At 41.9% G+C, this 16,096-nt stretch overlaps 1 protein-coding gene across 5 annotated transcripts in view; it reads right to left on the bottom strand.

Moving 5' to 3' along the window:
• Polh (DNA polymerase eta) overlaps positions 1–16,096 on the bottom strand; it is a 35,096-nt gene that overhangs the window by 15,889 nt on the left and 3,111 nt on the right. For 2 of the 5 annotated variants that reach the window (XM_045156530.1, XM_045156531.1), the window contains exons 2-4: positions 12,657–12,799; positions 11,603–11,737; positions 5,463–5,680 (exon numbers count right to left, since the gene is read on the bottom strand). In XM_045156530.1, coding sequence (XP_045012465.1) covers positions 5,463–5,680; positions 11,603–11,737; positions 12,657–12,793 — 490 coding nt within the window. In that variant the 5' untranslated portion in view covers positions 12,794–12,799. Of the gene's footprint in view, positions 1–5,462; positions 5,681–11,602; positions 11,738–12,656; positions 12,800–16,096 lie in introns of those variants that run through there. The other 3 variants (XM_045156533.1, XM_045156534.1, XM_045156532.1) reach the window with 2 other exon arrangements.

The raw sequence follows: 16,096 nt of genomic DNA, 5'->3' as shown, positions 1-16,096 counted from the left end.
TGCTATTAGAGCCCAGTGTGTATAGTAGGCTATATGATCTAGCTTTGTGTAACAATTAGGTTTAACTATGACACAAAATGATGAAATGACCTGACACATTTCCTAGAACATATCCCTGCCATTAAGTGATTATAAGACTGTATTTAATTATGCTATTTAGTGCAGATATGCTTACATTTCAGGTATCTGACTAAATGTATAGACTATGCTCACCAAACTGACTGATAAGCATTTCTCTTAATGTTCATACCCATATGTTAATGCTACTCTCACTCTTGGTTAGAGAAGCTTCTCTTTTCCTACGGCAGTGATCTTGGGATGACTCAGAAGGCACCATGGTGCTGAGAAGAAGTGACAGAGGAGTGCTCAGCACTGAAGTATCTCTATCTCACCTTCCAAGGCTCAGAGTCCATTGTGGAAGAGGTAGCAGAAAGAGCCAAAGGAAGGGTAGGACTCCTTACAACGTGCTCCTCCAGACACAAAATGGCCTGGATATCCATGACCTCACAGTGCCTGACACTACCTACACAAGACCATCCTAAGAGGAGGAAAAGATCATGACATCAAAATATAAGAGAGACTGATAGAGAGGGGGAGGGGATATGATGGAGAGTGGAGTTTCAAAGGGGGAAGTGGGAGAAAGGAGGGAATCTCCATGAGATATTATTTACAATTATGGAAGTCAATAAAAAAATAAAAATTTAGGAAAGAAAAACATATTTTTAGAATTGGAGAGATAGCTTAGAGGTTAAGGCACGTGCTTCAAAATCAAAGGATCCATGTTTGATTCCCCAGGACCTAAGTAAGCCAGATGCACCACGTGGCGCATGCATCTGGAGTTTGTCTGCAGTGACTGTAGACCCTGGCACACCCATTCTCTTAATATATATCTGCCCCCCCTCTCAAAAATGTAAAATAATAAAAATTTTTAAAAAATATTTTTGACCAGGCGTGGTGGCACACACCTTTAGTCCCAGCCCTTGGGAGGCAGAGGTAGGAGGACAGCCTTGATCTTGAGGCAAGCCTAAGACAACATAGTGAATTCCAGGTCAGGCTGGGTTAGAGTTAGACCCTACCTTGAAAACGCAAATAAAACAAAACAAAACAAAACAAAGAGAAGTGGGGACTAGTTAGAAGGAAGGGATTCCATGGAAGGTGGGAGAGGGTGGTGGAAGGGAATTATCATGACATGTTGGCTGCTTTTAAGGAGGTTGTCAATAAAATGTTTTTAAAAAAGCAAAGTTGTAGCTGGATATGGTGGCACATGCCTTTAATTACAGCACTCAGGAAGCTTACGTACGAGGATAGCCATGAGTTCAAGGCTATCCTAAGTTACAGAGTGAGTTCCAGGCCAGTCAGCCTGAACTAGAGTGAAACTCTACCTCAGGAATAAACAAATAAATAAATAAGGCTTGAGAGAGGACTCAGCAGTTAAGACAGTCACCCATAAAGCCTAAAGACTCAAGTTTGATTCCTCAGGTTTTGTAAAAATATTTTATTTTTATTTATGTATTTTTTTGACAGAGAAAGAGGGAGGCAGAGGGAGGAAGGGAGAGAGAGAAAGAGAATGGGTGTGCCAGCGCTTCCAGCCACTGCAAATGAACTCCAGATGCATGCGCCCCCATGTGCAGCTGGCTAACGTGGCTCCTAGGGAATCCAATTTGTGTGCTTTGGCTTTGCAGGCAAATGCCTTAACCACTAAGCCATCTCTCCAGCCCTAGTTGTTTGTTTTTTTTTTAATAAACCTCTCCTCTTTTGTTTTTTAATTTTTATTTATTTATTTGAGAGGTAAAAAGAGGTACAGAGGGACAGAAAGAATGGGTGCTGTAGGGTCTCTAGCCAGCACACACGAACTCCAGACACATGTGCCACTTTGTGCATCTAGCTTATGTGGGTACTGGGGAATTGAACCTGCATCCTAATGCTTAGCAAGCAGGAGACTTAAACACTGATTCATATCTCAAGCCCAGGTTGACAAGGAATTTACTCTATAGTCTCAGGCTGGCCTATAATTTACAGCAATCCTCCTACCTCTGCCTCCCAAGTGCTGGGATTAAAGGTGTGAATTGTCACACCTGGCTAGCAATTTTTTTGCTTTTTTTCCCCAAGGCAGGGTTTCATTCTAGCTTAGGCTGACCTGGAATTCACTATGTAGTCTCAGGGTGGCCTCAAACTCATAGTGATTCTCCTACCTCTGCCTCCCGAGGGCTGGGATTAAAGGCATGTACCACCACCAAAATACTTTTAACATTAGAATCTAATGTTTAGATCATAGTGAATGCTGGCAAAAATATAGAAAACATCAACTCTTGTGTGATTCCAGGGTGTGTACAAACTGTCACAGTAATTCCAGAAAGCAGTTTGGCAAATTTTTTTTTTTAAATGTTTATGTTTATTTATTTGAAAGTGATAGACAGAGAAAGAGGCAGAGTGAGAAAGAGAGAGAGAGAGAGGGAGAGAAAGGGCATGCCAGGGTCTCCAGCCACTGCAAACGAACTCCAGACGCATGTGCCTCCTTGTGCATCTGGCTAACGTGGGTCCTGGGGAATTGAGCCTTGAACCGAGGTCCTTAGACTTCACAGGCAAGCGCTTAACCGCTAAGCCATCTCTCCAGCCCCAGTTTGGCAAATTTTAAAATATTTTCTGGGCTAGAGGGATGGCTTAACAGTTAAGGCATTTGCCTGCCAAAGGACCCAGGTTCAATGCCCCAGGACCCATGTTAGCCAGATGCACAAGGGGGCACATGTGTCTGGAGTTCATTTGCTGTGGCTGGAGGCCCTGGTATACCCATTCTCTCTCTTCCCCCTGTTTCTCTGTCAAATAAATAAATAAAAACAAAATGTTTTAAAAAATATTTTCTACCTTTGAAGAAGCATTTATCAGACTTCTTAATTGTTTAAAAACTGGTTGTGATAATTAAAAGCTGATATCATGGGCTGGAGAGATGGCTGAGGTTAAGGTGCTTACCTACAAAGCCAAAGGACCAAGGTTCAAATCCACAGGACCCATGCAAGCCAGATGCACAAGGTGGCACATGTGTGTGGAGTTCGTTTGCAGTGGCCAGAGGCCCTGGTGCACCTATTCTCTCTCTCTCAATAAATAAAAAGAAACTATTCTATATTGCCAATATCATACAACCAACAACAATATACATACAATATCATACAACCAACAACAGGTGCATAAAAATGAGCTCAGCATCTTTAGTCATTGGGAAATTCACTGGAAAGTGTTTACACAGGGCACGCACAAAGTCCTAGGTTTAGGGCTGGAGAGATGGCTTAGCAGTTAAGGCACTTGCCTGTGAAGCCTAGGGACGCAGGTTTGATTCCCCAGAACCCACATATGCCAGATGCACAAGATGGCACATGCATCTGGAGTTCGTTTGCAGTGGCTAGAGGCCTTGGCACACTCTATCTGCCTCTTTCTCTCTCTCAAATAAACATTAAAAAAGAAAAACACATGCTAGAGAGATGTCTTAGTGGTTAAGGCATTTGCCTGTGAAGCCTAAGAACTCATATTTAAATCTCCAGGTTCCACACACGTCTGGAGTTCATTTGCAGCGGCTGAAGACCCTGGTGCACCCATTCTCTCCCTGTCTCTTTCTCTCTCTCAAAATAAATAATAATAATAAAAAGTTTTAAGTTTCTTTAGAGCAAGGCATGCCTTTAATCCCAGCACTCGGGAGGCTGATTGACTCTACCTCAAAAAAAAAAAAAAAAAAAAAAAAAAAAAGTTTCTTTAAAAGAAAAGACCTGGGTTTGGTCCTCAGAACTGAATAAGCCAGGAGTGGTGCTGCAAGTCCACTAGGCACATGTGGACCACCTATGAGTTAGCAGTCTACTAGCAACAACATTGCTAGAGAAACCTTTGCTTTGGTCCAAAGGACGATAAAGACATCCATGATTCAAACAGGGTACTAGAATGAACTCATTACTGAAGGGAATGAGTCTGTAAACATGGTTGAACTACAGCACACTATGCGGTCAATAAAACTCATCCATTACATGTAAATACAGCCACACAGATAGATCTCACCCTTGAATCCACATAAGAGCTATAATAGTACAATATCACTTGTAATTAAAACTACATAGTGGACTTGGGTATGGCTTGGTGACAGAAGTCTAGCCTAGCAGGTGTGAGGCCCTGGGCTCAATATCAAGCACTGCAAAGAAAAAAATAATACTATCTAACTCTCTAAGAACAGATTATCAAATACATCAGTGGGTGCCTTAAGATGAGTGGGGGGTGAATGAGTCATGAGTCATTAATATTGAAAGAGAACAAAGCAAAACAAGAGAGGACCTGCAAAAACCACCATAAATATGTTGTCAACTGATTATCTTTTTGTTTTGTTTTGTTTTGTTTTTGAAGTAGGGTCTCACTCCAGCTCAGGCTAACCTGGAATTCACTCTGTCATCTCAGGGTGGCCTGGAACTCACAGCAATCCTCCTACCTCTGCCTCCCGAATGCTGGGATTAAAGGCATGTGCCACCATACCCGGCTTGATTATCAGTTTTTAATTAATTAATTCTCCATACCTAAAGTATCTTTTTAAAAAGTTCATATTGGGGCTGGAGAGATGGCTTAATGGTTAAGGCACTTGTACAAAGCCAAAGGACTCAGTTTTTTGTTGTTTTTTTTTTTTTGGTTTTTCGCGGTAGGGTCTCACTCTGGCTCAGGCTGACCTGGAATTCACTATGTAGTCTCAGGGTGGCCTTGAACTCTCGGAGATCCTCCTACCTCTGCCTCCTGAGTGCTGGGATTAAAGGCGTGCGCCACCACGCCCGGCTAGGACTCAGTTTTGATTCCCTAGTATCCATGTAAAGCCAGATGCACAAGGTGGTGCATGGGTATGGAGTTTGTTTGCAGTGGCTAGAGGCCCTGGTGTGCCCAGTCTCTCTCTCTCTCTCTAATAAATAAATAATATTGTTAAAAAATTTTTACCAAAGCTCATACTATTTAATGATGAAGTAGAGAAAATAAGTGACAACAATACAAATTAACCTAAAAGCCAGGCATGGTGGCTCATGCCTTTAATCCAATATTTGGGAGGCTATGATACCAGGACTGCTAAGAGTTTGAGGCCAGCCTGAGCTACAGAGTAAGTTCTAGGTCTAAACTAGAGTGAGACCCTACCTAAAAACAAAACAAAAACAGAACATTTTTATACATAAATTAACCTAGTGATGAAAAATGTGTTCAGCCAGCCTTCTATCTTCTGTTGATAAAACTAAACTGAGTTATACCTAAAGGGATATTTACTTTCATATAAACTTCACAGCTTCTCAACATCAGTATACCTAAAAAGATAATTTGAATAGCATTTCATATGAATCTTTGTGAAGCTTCAGGCTATAAATTTAGTTTCCTTTCAATAATTCTAAAAGGAATCAGCATGACAAGCAAAGCAGGATTCAAAAACAGGAAGCAGAAGCAATACGATGCTATGGAGGTACCTTTCTGAACACTATCTTCTGCTGCCGTAGGGCCTCGAGGCAATCCTTCAATGTAAGTGGTTGGTAACAAGTCTGCCGAGATAGGCTGCCCTTGTAGCTTTTGAAGTCTTTCTTGTACAGCACTAGTCAGATCTATGTAAGCCTCATCGATGCTGGCACGTTCAATCACAGCAAAGCGAGACATGACCCCCATCACTTCAACACTGGCTTCCCGGTACCTAAGGGTTATATGTAAAGGCAATAAATGGAGGCAACCTTGAGATTGTTAACCTTATCCTCTCCCTCTTATAATGGACAATAAATAGAGATTTAATGGTTACCCAGCTGAAAGAATTAATGAATCAATAGATCAATAATAGAACAAGGAAAAGACAGAATGCTAGGAAGGTCTTTTAATGCAAAGCCAACATTATCAAGGAAAAAGCATCCCCGACCACAACCATGTCTATACAAGGATCTCTCTAAAAAGGAGAGAAATACCTAACACCAGAAAACACTTCACTATGCTCATGTAGTACTTCTGTTATTGTCATACAGCCATGATCACTTGCTTCTGAGTCTGTCTTCAAATAAGAGGGAACTTACAAGGAGCACAATGCTGGACCAGGACCTATAGTGTAGGATATTCCCTACAATAGCAACTCTCACTCTAAATTAACAACAAGCTGACATATGGACTTCATAATTTCAGTCCATGGTATTTGGCTAATTTGGCTAACATGTGAACTGGTCATCACCATAATACCCTAACCAATTATTTCTAGATATACTCAAACTATAAAGATTGATACCTAGCCAGAGTAGTGGCACATGCCTTTAATCCCACCACTCGGGAGGCAGAGGTAGGAGGATCACCATGAGTTCGAGGCCACCCTGAGAATACATAGAGTTCCAGGTCAGCCTGAGCAAAAGGAAATCCTACCTTGAAAAAACAACAACAACAAAAAAGATTAAAAACCTAGAATGTGGTGCTATGTGTGGGCAGGTAGACAACCTCCTTCGTAGGATACCACATCTCACTGTAGACCAGATTCAAGCCAGAAACCACCCTAGTGAGCACACAGCTAGTTTTCAACAACAATATAAGGATATTTGCTTTGATCTGCATCTGCTATATATTTTAGTTTCTTTGATCCTATTATATTTCTACATTTATGGAAATATTAGCTGGGTATGGTGGCTCACTCCTTTAATCCCAGCACTTGGAAGGCTGAGGTACAAAGGCTCACCATGAGTTTGAGGCCAGCTTGGGCTGTAGAGTGAGTTTCAGGTCAACCTGGGTTAGAGTGAAGCCCTATTTTAAAAAAAAATTATTTGTTCTTTCTTCACAATGATGTCAATAAAATCTAGATTATTATACTAAAACATTATCAAATGAGAGAATTAGGATATCCTACTGGAGAGATGGCTTAGCAATTAAGGTGCTTCCCTGCAAAGCCAAAGGACCCATGTTCAATTCCCCAATACCCATATAAGGCAGATGCACAAGGTAGCACATGCATAAGGAGTTTGTTTGCAGTGACTAACTGCCTTGGCACAGACATTCTCTCTTTCCTTCTCAATCTGGCTCTCCTTCTCTTCCTCTCTCTCAAATAAAATATTTTTTAAAAAAGAGAGGAAAAAAAGTAAACGGTCCAATTTAAAGTTGGTGATGTGTTACTTCTCCATGTCAAACCTGGAGATATACAGTACACATTTCAGAGAAGTTATACTATTTACATGCAATGGACCATATGTCCATTAAATTAATCTAAATTAATCATGCTTTATCATTAAGCTACTAAATTTTAGTTAATTCTGCCTTTAGATTTCTAATTCACAGTGAACTCAGAAATATCTCAAGTCCCAAATCGGAGCCTGATCCCTACACCATACTATACAATGTATTATACTGAGCATATAGACACTACAATCTGAAAGAGAACAATAGGTATGAATCATGCCTTTGACCTAGCCTAAACTAACCTCCCATTTAAAAAATATTTATTTGAGAGAGAGGGAGAGAGAAAAAGAGACAGAGAGAGAGAGAGAGAGACAGAGACAGAGACTGGGCATGTCAGGGCCACCTCTGGCCACTGCAATGAATGAACAAACCACAGGCATGGGCCACCTTGTGCATCTGGCTTTGAGTGGGTACTGGGGAACTGAACCAGTGTCCTCAGTCTTTGCAGGCAAGCACCTTAACTACTATGCCATCTCTCTAGCCCTATTTACTTGGGCTAGGAATGTAGCTCAGTTGGTATGGTACTTACTGATGGCACACACAAAGTCCTTGGTTTGAACCTCAGCACTGAATAAACTAGGAGTTCAAAGTCAGCAGAATACATAAGATCCTCTCTCTCAAACAAAATAAAGCAAAAGCTCTCTCTAAACTGGACTCTATCTGTGAAGGGAGGCAGAAGTACCTACTTTACTACCATATGCCTTAAAATAATGTGGTCTTGGCGGGCATGGTGGCGCACACCTTTCATCCCAGCACTTGGGGAAATACAGGGAGGAGGATCGCCGTGAGTTAAGGCTAGCATGGGCTAGAGCAAGACCCTACCTCAAAAAAAAAAAAAGTGGAAGAGATTTTGCCTATAAAGAACCTAACACACTGCTTAGGATACATGCCCATGCATATTATAGATTCTGGAGCTTGTGTCTGCTGGGGTCTGTGGATATTTCCATACATGTCTCTCATTCTAAAGTTAAACTTCTAAAATTTGCAGTGAGACAGCTCCAATTTATAAATGAAAAGAAAGCCATCTCCTTTGGGGCTTATTCAACTCTAGCAAAATCAATCTCTCTCTCACCATCTTTTTCTTCTAGCAAATGATTCTAGACAGTCCATTAAAGTGTCAGTTTGGGGCTGGAGGGATGTCTTAGTGGTTAAGGCATTTGCCTGCAAAGCCAAAGGACCCAGGTTCAATTCCCCAGGACCCATGTTAGCCAGATGCACAAGGGGGTGTACGCAGCTAGAGTTCGTTTGCAATGGCTGGAGGCCCTGCCACACCCATCCTCTCCCTCTCCCTCTTTCAAATAAATAAATAAATATTTTAAATGTCAATTTGATTGAATCTTCCTTGAAAATCATATTATTCTTAACTGCTAAGCCATCTCTCTAGCCCTTTTACAGTCTTTTATTTTATTTTATTTTTTTTTTTTGGTCTTTTGAGGTAGTCTCACTCTAGCTCAGACTAACCTAGAATTTACTATGTAGTTGCAGGATGACCTTGAACTCATGGTGATCTTCCCACCACCTCTGCCTCCTGAGTGCTAGGATTAAAGGCATGCACCATTATGCCCAGCATTTTACAGTCTTTTTAATAATACTTCAAACACCTTAGACTTTTGGAGGATATGAGAATTGGTATCAGGTTTTAATCACAACATCCAATATTTAAAAATTTGTTTATTTGAATCCTTATTTATTTGAGAGTGACAGAGAGAGAAAGAGGCAGATATATATAGAGAGAATGGGCGCATCAGGGCCTCCAGCTGCTGCAAATGAACCCCACACGCATGCACCCCCTTATGCATCTGGTTAATGGGGGTTCTGGGGAATGGAGCCTCAAACCAGGGTCCTTAGGCTTCACAGGCAAGCGCTTAACCACTAAGCCATCTCTCCAGCCCCACATCCAATTTTTAAACAGTTAGGGAGTCTGATAAGTGGTTCCTCAAAGGCAGCAACTATAAAAAAAAACAAACAACAACAACAAAGAAAAACAATGAGCCAGGTGTGGTGGCACATTCATCCCAGAACTTGGGAGGCAGAAGTAGAAGGATCACTGTGAGTTCAAGGCCAACCTGAGACTACACAGTAAACTCCAGATCAGCCTGGGCTAGAGCAAGACCCTATCTTTTTGTTTTGTTTTGTTTTTTGAGGTAGGGTCTCATTCTAGCCCAGGCTGACCTGGAATTCACTATGGAGTCTCAGGGTGGCCTTGAACTCATGGCGATCCTCCTACCTCTGCCTCCCAAGTGCTGGGATTAAAGGTGTGCGCCACCACGCCCGGCAAGACCCTACCTTGAAAAAACAAAACAAAACACAAAAAATGAATGAGGGAAGTTGCTCAGTGGGTAAAACACTTGGGCACAAGCATGAGAACATGAGTTTGGATCCACAAAACCCACTGTATTACCAAGTGCTCGGGATGTGGATACAGGTGGGTTCCTAAGGAAGCCAGCTAGCTCATCTGGCCAAAGCTGGGACTCTATGTTCATTTATAGACTCTGTGTTAATAAAAAAATTAATGCCGTATAAGCATCTAAAAAAATGTTCTACGTCACTAGTCATCAGGGAAATGCAGATTAAAACTACATTGAGATTCCATCTCACTCCTGTCAGATTGGCCACCATCATGAAAACAAATGATCATAAATGTTGGCGGGGATGTGGAAAAAAAGGAACCCTTCTGCACTGCTGGTGGGAATGCAATCTGGTCCAGCCATTGTGGAAATCAGTGTGGAGGTTCTTAAAACAGGTAAAGATTGATCTCCCATATGACCCAGCTATAGCACTCCTAGGCATATATCCAAAGGACTCATCTCATTTCCTTAGAAGTATGTGCTCAACCATGTTTATTGCTGCTCAATCTATAATAGCTGGGAAATGGAACCAGCCTAGATGTCCCTCAACAGATGAGTGGATAATGAAGATGTGGCACATTTATACAATGGAGTTCTACTCAGCGGTAAAGAAAAATGAAGTTATGAAATTTGCAGACAAATGGATGGACCTGGAAAGTATTATACTAAGTGAGGTAACCCAGGCCGAGAAAGCCAAGCGCCACATGTTCTCTCTCATATGTGGATCCCAGCTACAGATGATTGGGCTTCTGCGTGAGAAGGAAAATACTTAGTAGCAGAGGCCAGTAAGGTAAAAAGGAGACATAAAGGGAAGAGAAAGGAAGGGAAGAGGATACTTAATAGGTTGATATTGTATATATGTAATTACAATGATTGTAATGAGGAGGTAATATGATGGAGAATGGAATTTCAAATGGGAAAGTGTGGGGGTGGGGAGGGAGGGAATTACCATGGGATATATTTTATAACCATGGAAAAATGTTAATAAAAATTAAAAAAAAAATTAATGCCAGACAGGAGAGATGGCATAGTGGTTAAGGTGCTTACCTGCAAAGCCTAAGAATGCACATTCGAATCTCCAGGTCCCACACAGCCAGACACATAGTGATGCAAGCACGCAATGCCACACATGTGCACAAGGGGACGGAGGTATCTGGAGTTCCTTCACAAGCGGCTGAAAGGGCCTGGCATGCCCATTCTCTCTCTCTGCCCCTCTTTCTCTGTCTCCAAAATAAAGGCACATGCCTTTAATCCCAGCACTTGGGAAACAGAGCTAGAGAGTTTGAGGCCACCCTGAGATTACATAGTGAATTCCAGGTCAGCCTGGGCAAGAGTGAAACCCTACCTCAAAAAAACCACAAGAAAAAAAATAGGGCTCGAGAGATGGTTTAGCAGTTAAGGCACCTGCCTACAAAGCCAAGGGACCCAGGTTCAATTCCTTTGTACTCACGTAAAGCCAGATGCACAGGTGGCGCACGCATCTGGAGTTTGCAGTGGCTTGAGGCCCTGCTGTGCTCATACTCTCTCTCTCTCAAATAAATAGATAAAATTTTTTAAAAATAAAAATACCCATAACCCTAACCCTAAAAAAAAAAAATAGAGGGAGATACCCAATACCAACTTCTGCCTCCCTACAGATGCACATATACTTGTGCACATACCTGTACGCACACATACTCATACATACACACACACCATACACATAAAAGTAATGATTCTGAATGGTTACTAAAATACACATTAAACATTTGCTTTCACTACAGAGTTTTTGGTTTGCTTTTTGAAAGAGCAGTTTATTGAAGACACTGCAAGAAGGCAGTAGGCTGGACAGTAACCAAAGTACACTTGAAGCTCCTTTTTCCCCTGGTATCATTTGTTTGTTTTAGCAGTGCTGAACTTTGGACGTAGGATCTCACGAATGCTAGGTGACAGCCTACTACTGAGCCCATCTCCCAGCCCATGAAACAAATTTGAAATGGTAGTTCTGACATTAAAGACATGCACCACACACCCGGCAAGATTATTATTTCTAACTGCTCTGTGTTCCTTTAAGCAGTGTTTTTTCTTACTTGGTAAGGTTAGCTTTTCCACGGGACTCACGAACTTGTGCCAGTAGAAGATCTGGGCATAACTTCTTAGCATCATCTGCCCACATGTTTCTCGTGATCCCAAATGCACGAGCTTCATAACTCACTGCAATAATTCTAGTTAGAAAAAAGAAAAACATTACATGATCACAAGCAAAAACAAAATTTAACAGGAGCAGCTGGGCATGGTAGCATACGCCTTTAATCCCAGCACTAGGAAGGCAGAGGTAGGAGGATGGCAGCGAGTTTGAGGCCACCCTGAGACTCCATAGTGAATTCCAGGTCAGCCTGGGCTAGAGTGAGACCCTACCTCGGGAAAAAAAAAAAAAAAGTTAACAGGAGTAGGCTATAAATACATAAAATGAGAAACTTTCATTTTCCTTTGAAACAGGGTCTTGCTGTAGCCCAGGCTGACCCGGAATTCACTGTGGAGTCTCGGGTGGCCTTGAACTCACAGCGATCCTCTTACCTCTGCCTCCCAAGTACTGGGATTAAAGGTGTGCACCAACATGCCTGGAAAACGAGAACCTTTTGTTTTGTTTTGTTTTTCAAGATAGGATCTTGTTCTAGCACTGGCTGACCTGGAATTCACTTGGTAGTCTGAGGGTGGACTTAACTCATAGCAATCTTCCTACTTCTGCCTCCCAAGTGCTGGGAATAAAGGTGTGCACCACCATGCCCAGCAAAATGAGAACCTTTTTGACTACAGATGTCGCCATTCAATCCCAAACAAAGCAGTTCAGAAATCTCAAAAGTAAGACTCAAGGGCTGGAGGAATGGCTTAGTGGTTAAGGCATTTGCCTGAGAAGCCAAAGGACCCAGGTTCAATTCTCCAGGACCCATGTAAGCCAGATGCACAAGGTGGCGCATGTGTCTGGAGTTTGTTTACAGTGGCTGAAGGCCTTAGTGCACCCATTCTCTCTCTCTCTCAAATAAATAAATAAATAATTTTTTAAAGTAAGACTCAGCACAGCACTGCTGAGCTACCATAGATCCTAGTGCTACTGACAGTTCTAACAGTCCCAGTGATACATACCCACCACCTTTCCATGTTTTGTACTGTACAACTGCACAAGGTTTATTTCTCAAATGAGGATTTTGCCGCTGTTCCACTTGAACAAAAAAACAGTCCATGTCTACCAAAGCCACCACTCGTTCCTGTCCAGTAGCCATTTCTTTCTGGAAGACATTTAAAAGTGCTTTTTTGATTTATTTGCAAGGAGAGAGAACAAGAAAATGAATGGGTACACTAGGGCCTATTGCTACTGCAAACGAACTCCAAATGCATGTTCCACTTTGTGCATCTGGCTTTATGCAGGTACTAGGGAATCAAACTACAGCCATCAGGCTTTGCAGGCAAACACCTTTAACCACTGAGTCATCTCTCCAGCATTGGAAGACATTTCATGGACAAAAAGATACTTAACCTGAAATACCAGGGGGGAAAATCTACTTCCTTCTTTAATTGATGATGAGTTACCATAAGCATGGGGCATGGAAACAAAGAATCAAAGGCACTTCAGATATGGCTGGCATGAGAATGAATTAGTAAATTTTATCAAACTACAAAGTATTAGAAGCTTTAGAAATACTTATTCATTCCCTCTCGTGCATTTTGAGACAGGATTTCATGTAGCCTTGATTGGCCTTTAAGACTTCTGATCCTCCTGCCTCCACCTACCAAGTGCTTGGATTACAGGCATCGACTACCACACATGGTGTGGCGGTTTGATTCAGGTGTCCCCCATAAACTTAGATGTTCTCAATGCTAGGTTCCCAGTTGATAGAGATTTCAGAATTAACGCCTCCTGGAGGCAGAGTATTGTTGAGGGCAGGCCTATGGGTGTTACAGCCAGTTTCCCCATGCCAGTGTTTGTCCACCTTACGTTGGTAGGGGGTGATGTACACCCTCTGCTCATGCCATCGTTTTCCCTGCCATTATGGAGCTTCCCCTCGAGCCTATAAGCCAAAATAAACCTCCTTTTTTCCTACAAGCTGTTCTTGGTTGGGTGGTTTCTACCAGCAATGCGAACCTGTCTGCGACACATGGCTATGCATTCTCAAACTAAACATTTCAGAAAAAAGATATATAAATAGGCAATAGGTGCCTAAAAATGAGCTCAGTCCCATTAGTCATTGAGAAATGCAAATTAAAACCACAACCACACTGTAGCTGGGTGTGGTGGTGCATACCTTTAATCCCAGCACTGAGGAGGTAGAGTTAGGAGGATCACCATGAGTTCGAGGCCACCCTGAGACTCCACAGTGAATTCCAGGTCAGCCTGGACTAGAGTGAGACCCTATCTTGAAAAAAAAAAAAAAAGAAAAGAAAGAAAGAAAAACCAAAACACTGTAAGGAAAAAAAAACAACTGTTAACACATCACTTGGGGGAAAAGCCAAGAATAATTTAGTTGATAGACATATCTCAAGCATAAATTTAAGGAAAAAGAGAAGCAGAAGAGATAGTCCTCCATAGGTAAGAGTTCCACATCAATTAACTTAGGTCAAAATTTATTCAGAGTTGGGTGTGGAGGTGCATGCCTTTAAGCCCAGCACTTGGGATTCAAGGCCATCCTGAGACTACATAGTGAATTCCAAGTCAGGCTGAGCTAGAGTGAGACCCTACTTTGAAAAACAAACAAAAAATTATTCAGTCCAGGTTTAATCCCAGAACTTGGGAGGCAGAGGTAGGAGGACTGCTGTGAGTTCGAGGACAGCCTGAGACTACAGAGTTGAATTCCAGGTCAGCCTGGACTAGAGCGATACCATACCTCAAAATAATAATAATAATTTTATTTTTAAAATTTAAAATTTGATATTAGATAGTATACATTTATTTAGTTAATGACTTATTTCCAATGTTGGAGATTGAACCTAAGGCCTTATACAAGCTGGGCGAGAGCCCTATCAGTAAACTATGTTTACAGCTCCTCATTTTGAAATGTTTTCAAAAATCCTCTAAAAAATAGCAGGATCCTCTTACACCTATTAACCTCTTTTGTAGTAAAATTATCACAATTAAAAATGAGCATGGGGCTGGAGGGATGGCTTAGTGGTTAAGGTGTTTGTCTGCAAAGCCAAAAGACCCTGATTTGATTCCCTAGGACCCACATTATCCAGATGCACAAGGGGTGCACACATCTGGGGTTCGTTTGCAGTGGCTGGAGGCCCAGGCACGCCTTCTCTTTCCCTGTGAAATAAACAAAAATAAAGTGCTTAACACTTAACAGTCACTTGTTCTGAGCACTTTGACAAGTTTAAAGTGGGTCCTAGGGAATCAAACCTGAGTCCCTTGGCTCTGTAGGCAAATGCCCCAACCGCTAAGCCATCCTTCCAGCCCTCCCCTGGACTTCAAATCACTCTACAAATGGAGATGTGGTCCCCAGGGTGGCTGCCAATCTCTGACTTTTCTTCTCCTTGTTTTTCATGAGCTTGACACTTGCTTTTTCGGTTTATTTTTATTTATTTATTTGAGAGTGAAAGAGAGAGGGAGAGAAAGAGACAGATAGAGAGTGAATGGGCTTCCAGCCACTGCAAATGAACTCCAGACGCTTGCGCCCCCTTGTGCATCTAGCTAACATGGGTCATGGGGAATCGAGCCTCAAACCAGGGTCCTTAGGCTTCACAGGCAAACACCTGACCGCTAAGCCATCTCTCCAGCCCGAGCTTGACACTTTTGATAATGTCCAGGTTTAAGAAAAGAAACATTGAGAGAACTTGATAGTTTTGATGAATGCTGGCCAGTTAGTTTGAAAGTGCCTCTTCATGGCTTGAGAGATGGGTTAGCAGTTAAGAAGCCTAAGAACCCAGGTTTGATTCCCCAGGACCCATGTAAACCAGATGCACATGCTCATGCGTTCATTTGCAGTGGCTAGAGGGCCTGGCGCGCCCATTCTCTTTCTACCTGCCTTTCTCTCTCCCTCTTTTTCAAATAGATTTTTTATTTCCGAAGTAGAGTTTCACTCTAACTCAGGCTGACATTCACTATGTAGTCTCAGGGTGGCCTGGAACTCATGGCAATCCTACCTCTGCCTGCAAGTGCTGGGATTAAAGGCATGTGCCACCACGCCCGGCTCAATAAAATATTTTAAAAATGCCTTTTAATTTAAGTTTGTCTGACATTTTCTCATGATTAGATTGAGATTATGCATTTTGGCAAGATTATCATTGAAGTGATCTGTATTGTCAATGTGTCATGCAGGAGTAGGGTGTGAGGTCAGTGTGTTTTATTAGTGAAGTTAATCACGATCAACTAGTTAATATGGTATATGCCAAGTTTTCCACTGTAAAGTTACTATTTTTTCTTTGTGTGTGTTATTATTTTTTAAATATTTTATTTGAGGTGGGAATGAGAATGGGTGCACCAGGGCCTCTAGCCACTTAAAACCTCCAGATACATGTGCCACCTGTGCATCTGGCTTTACATGGATTCTAGGGAATTGAACTTTGGTTCTTAGCCCTTGCAAGCAAGTGCC

Source organism: Jaculus jaculus, chromosome 8, assembly GCF_020740685.1.
Source record: "Jaculus jaculus isolate mJacJac1 chromosome 8, mJacJac1.mat.Y.cur, whole genome shotgun sequence".
Taxonomy (NCBI): Eukaryota; Metazoa; Chordata; class Mammalia; order Rodentia; family Dipodidae; genus Jaculus; species Jaculus jaculus.
Note: the sequence above shows the minus strand (reverse complement) of the source record. Positions and strands in the feature narration are given on the sequence as shown.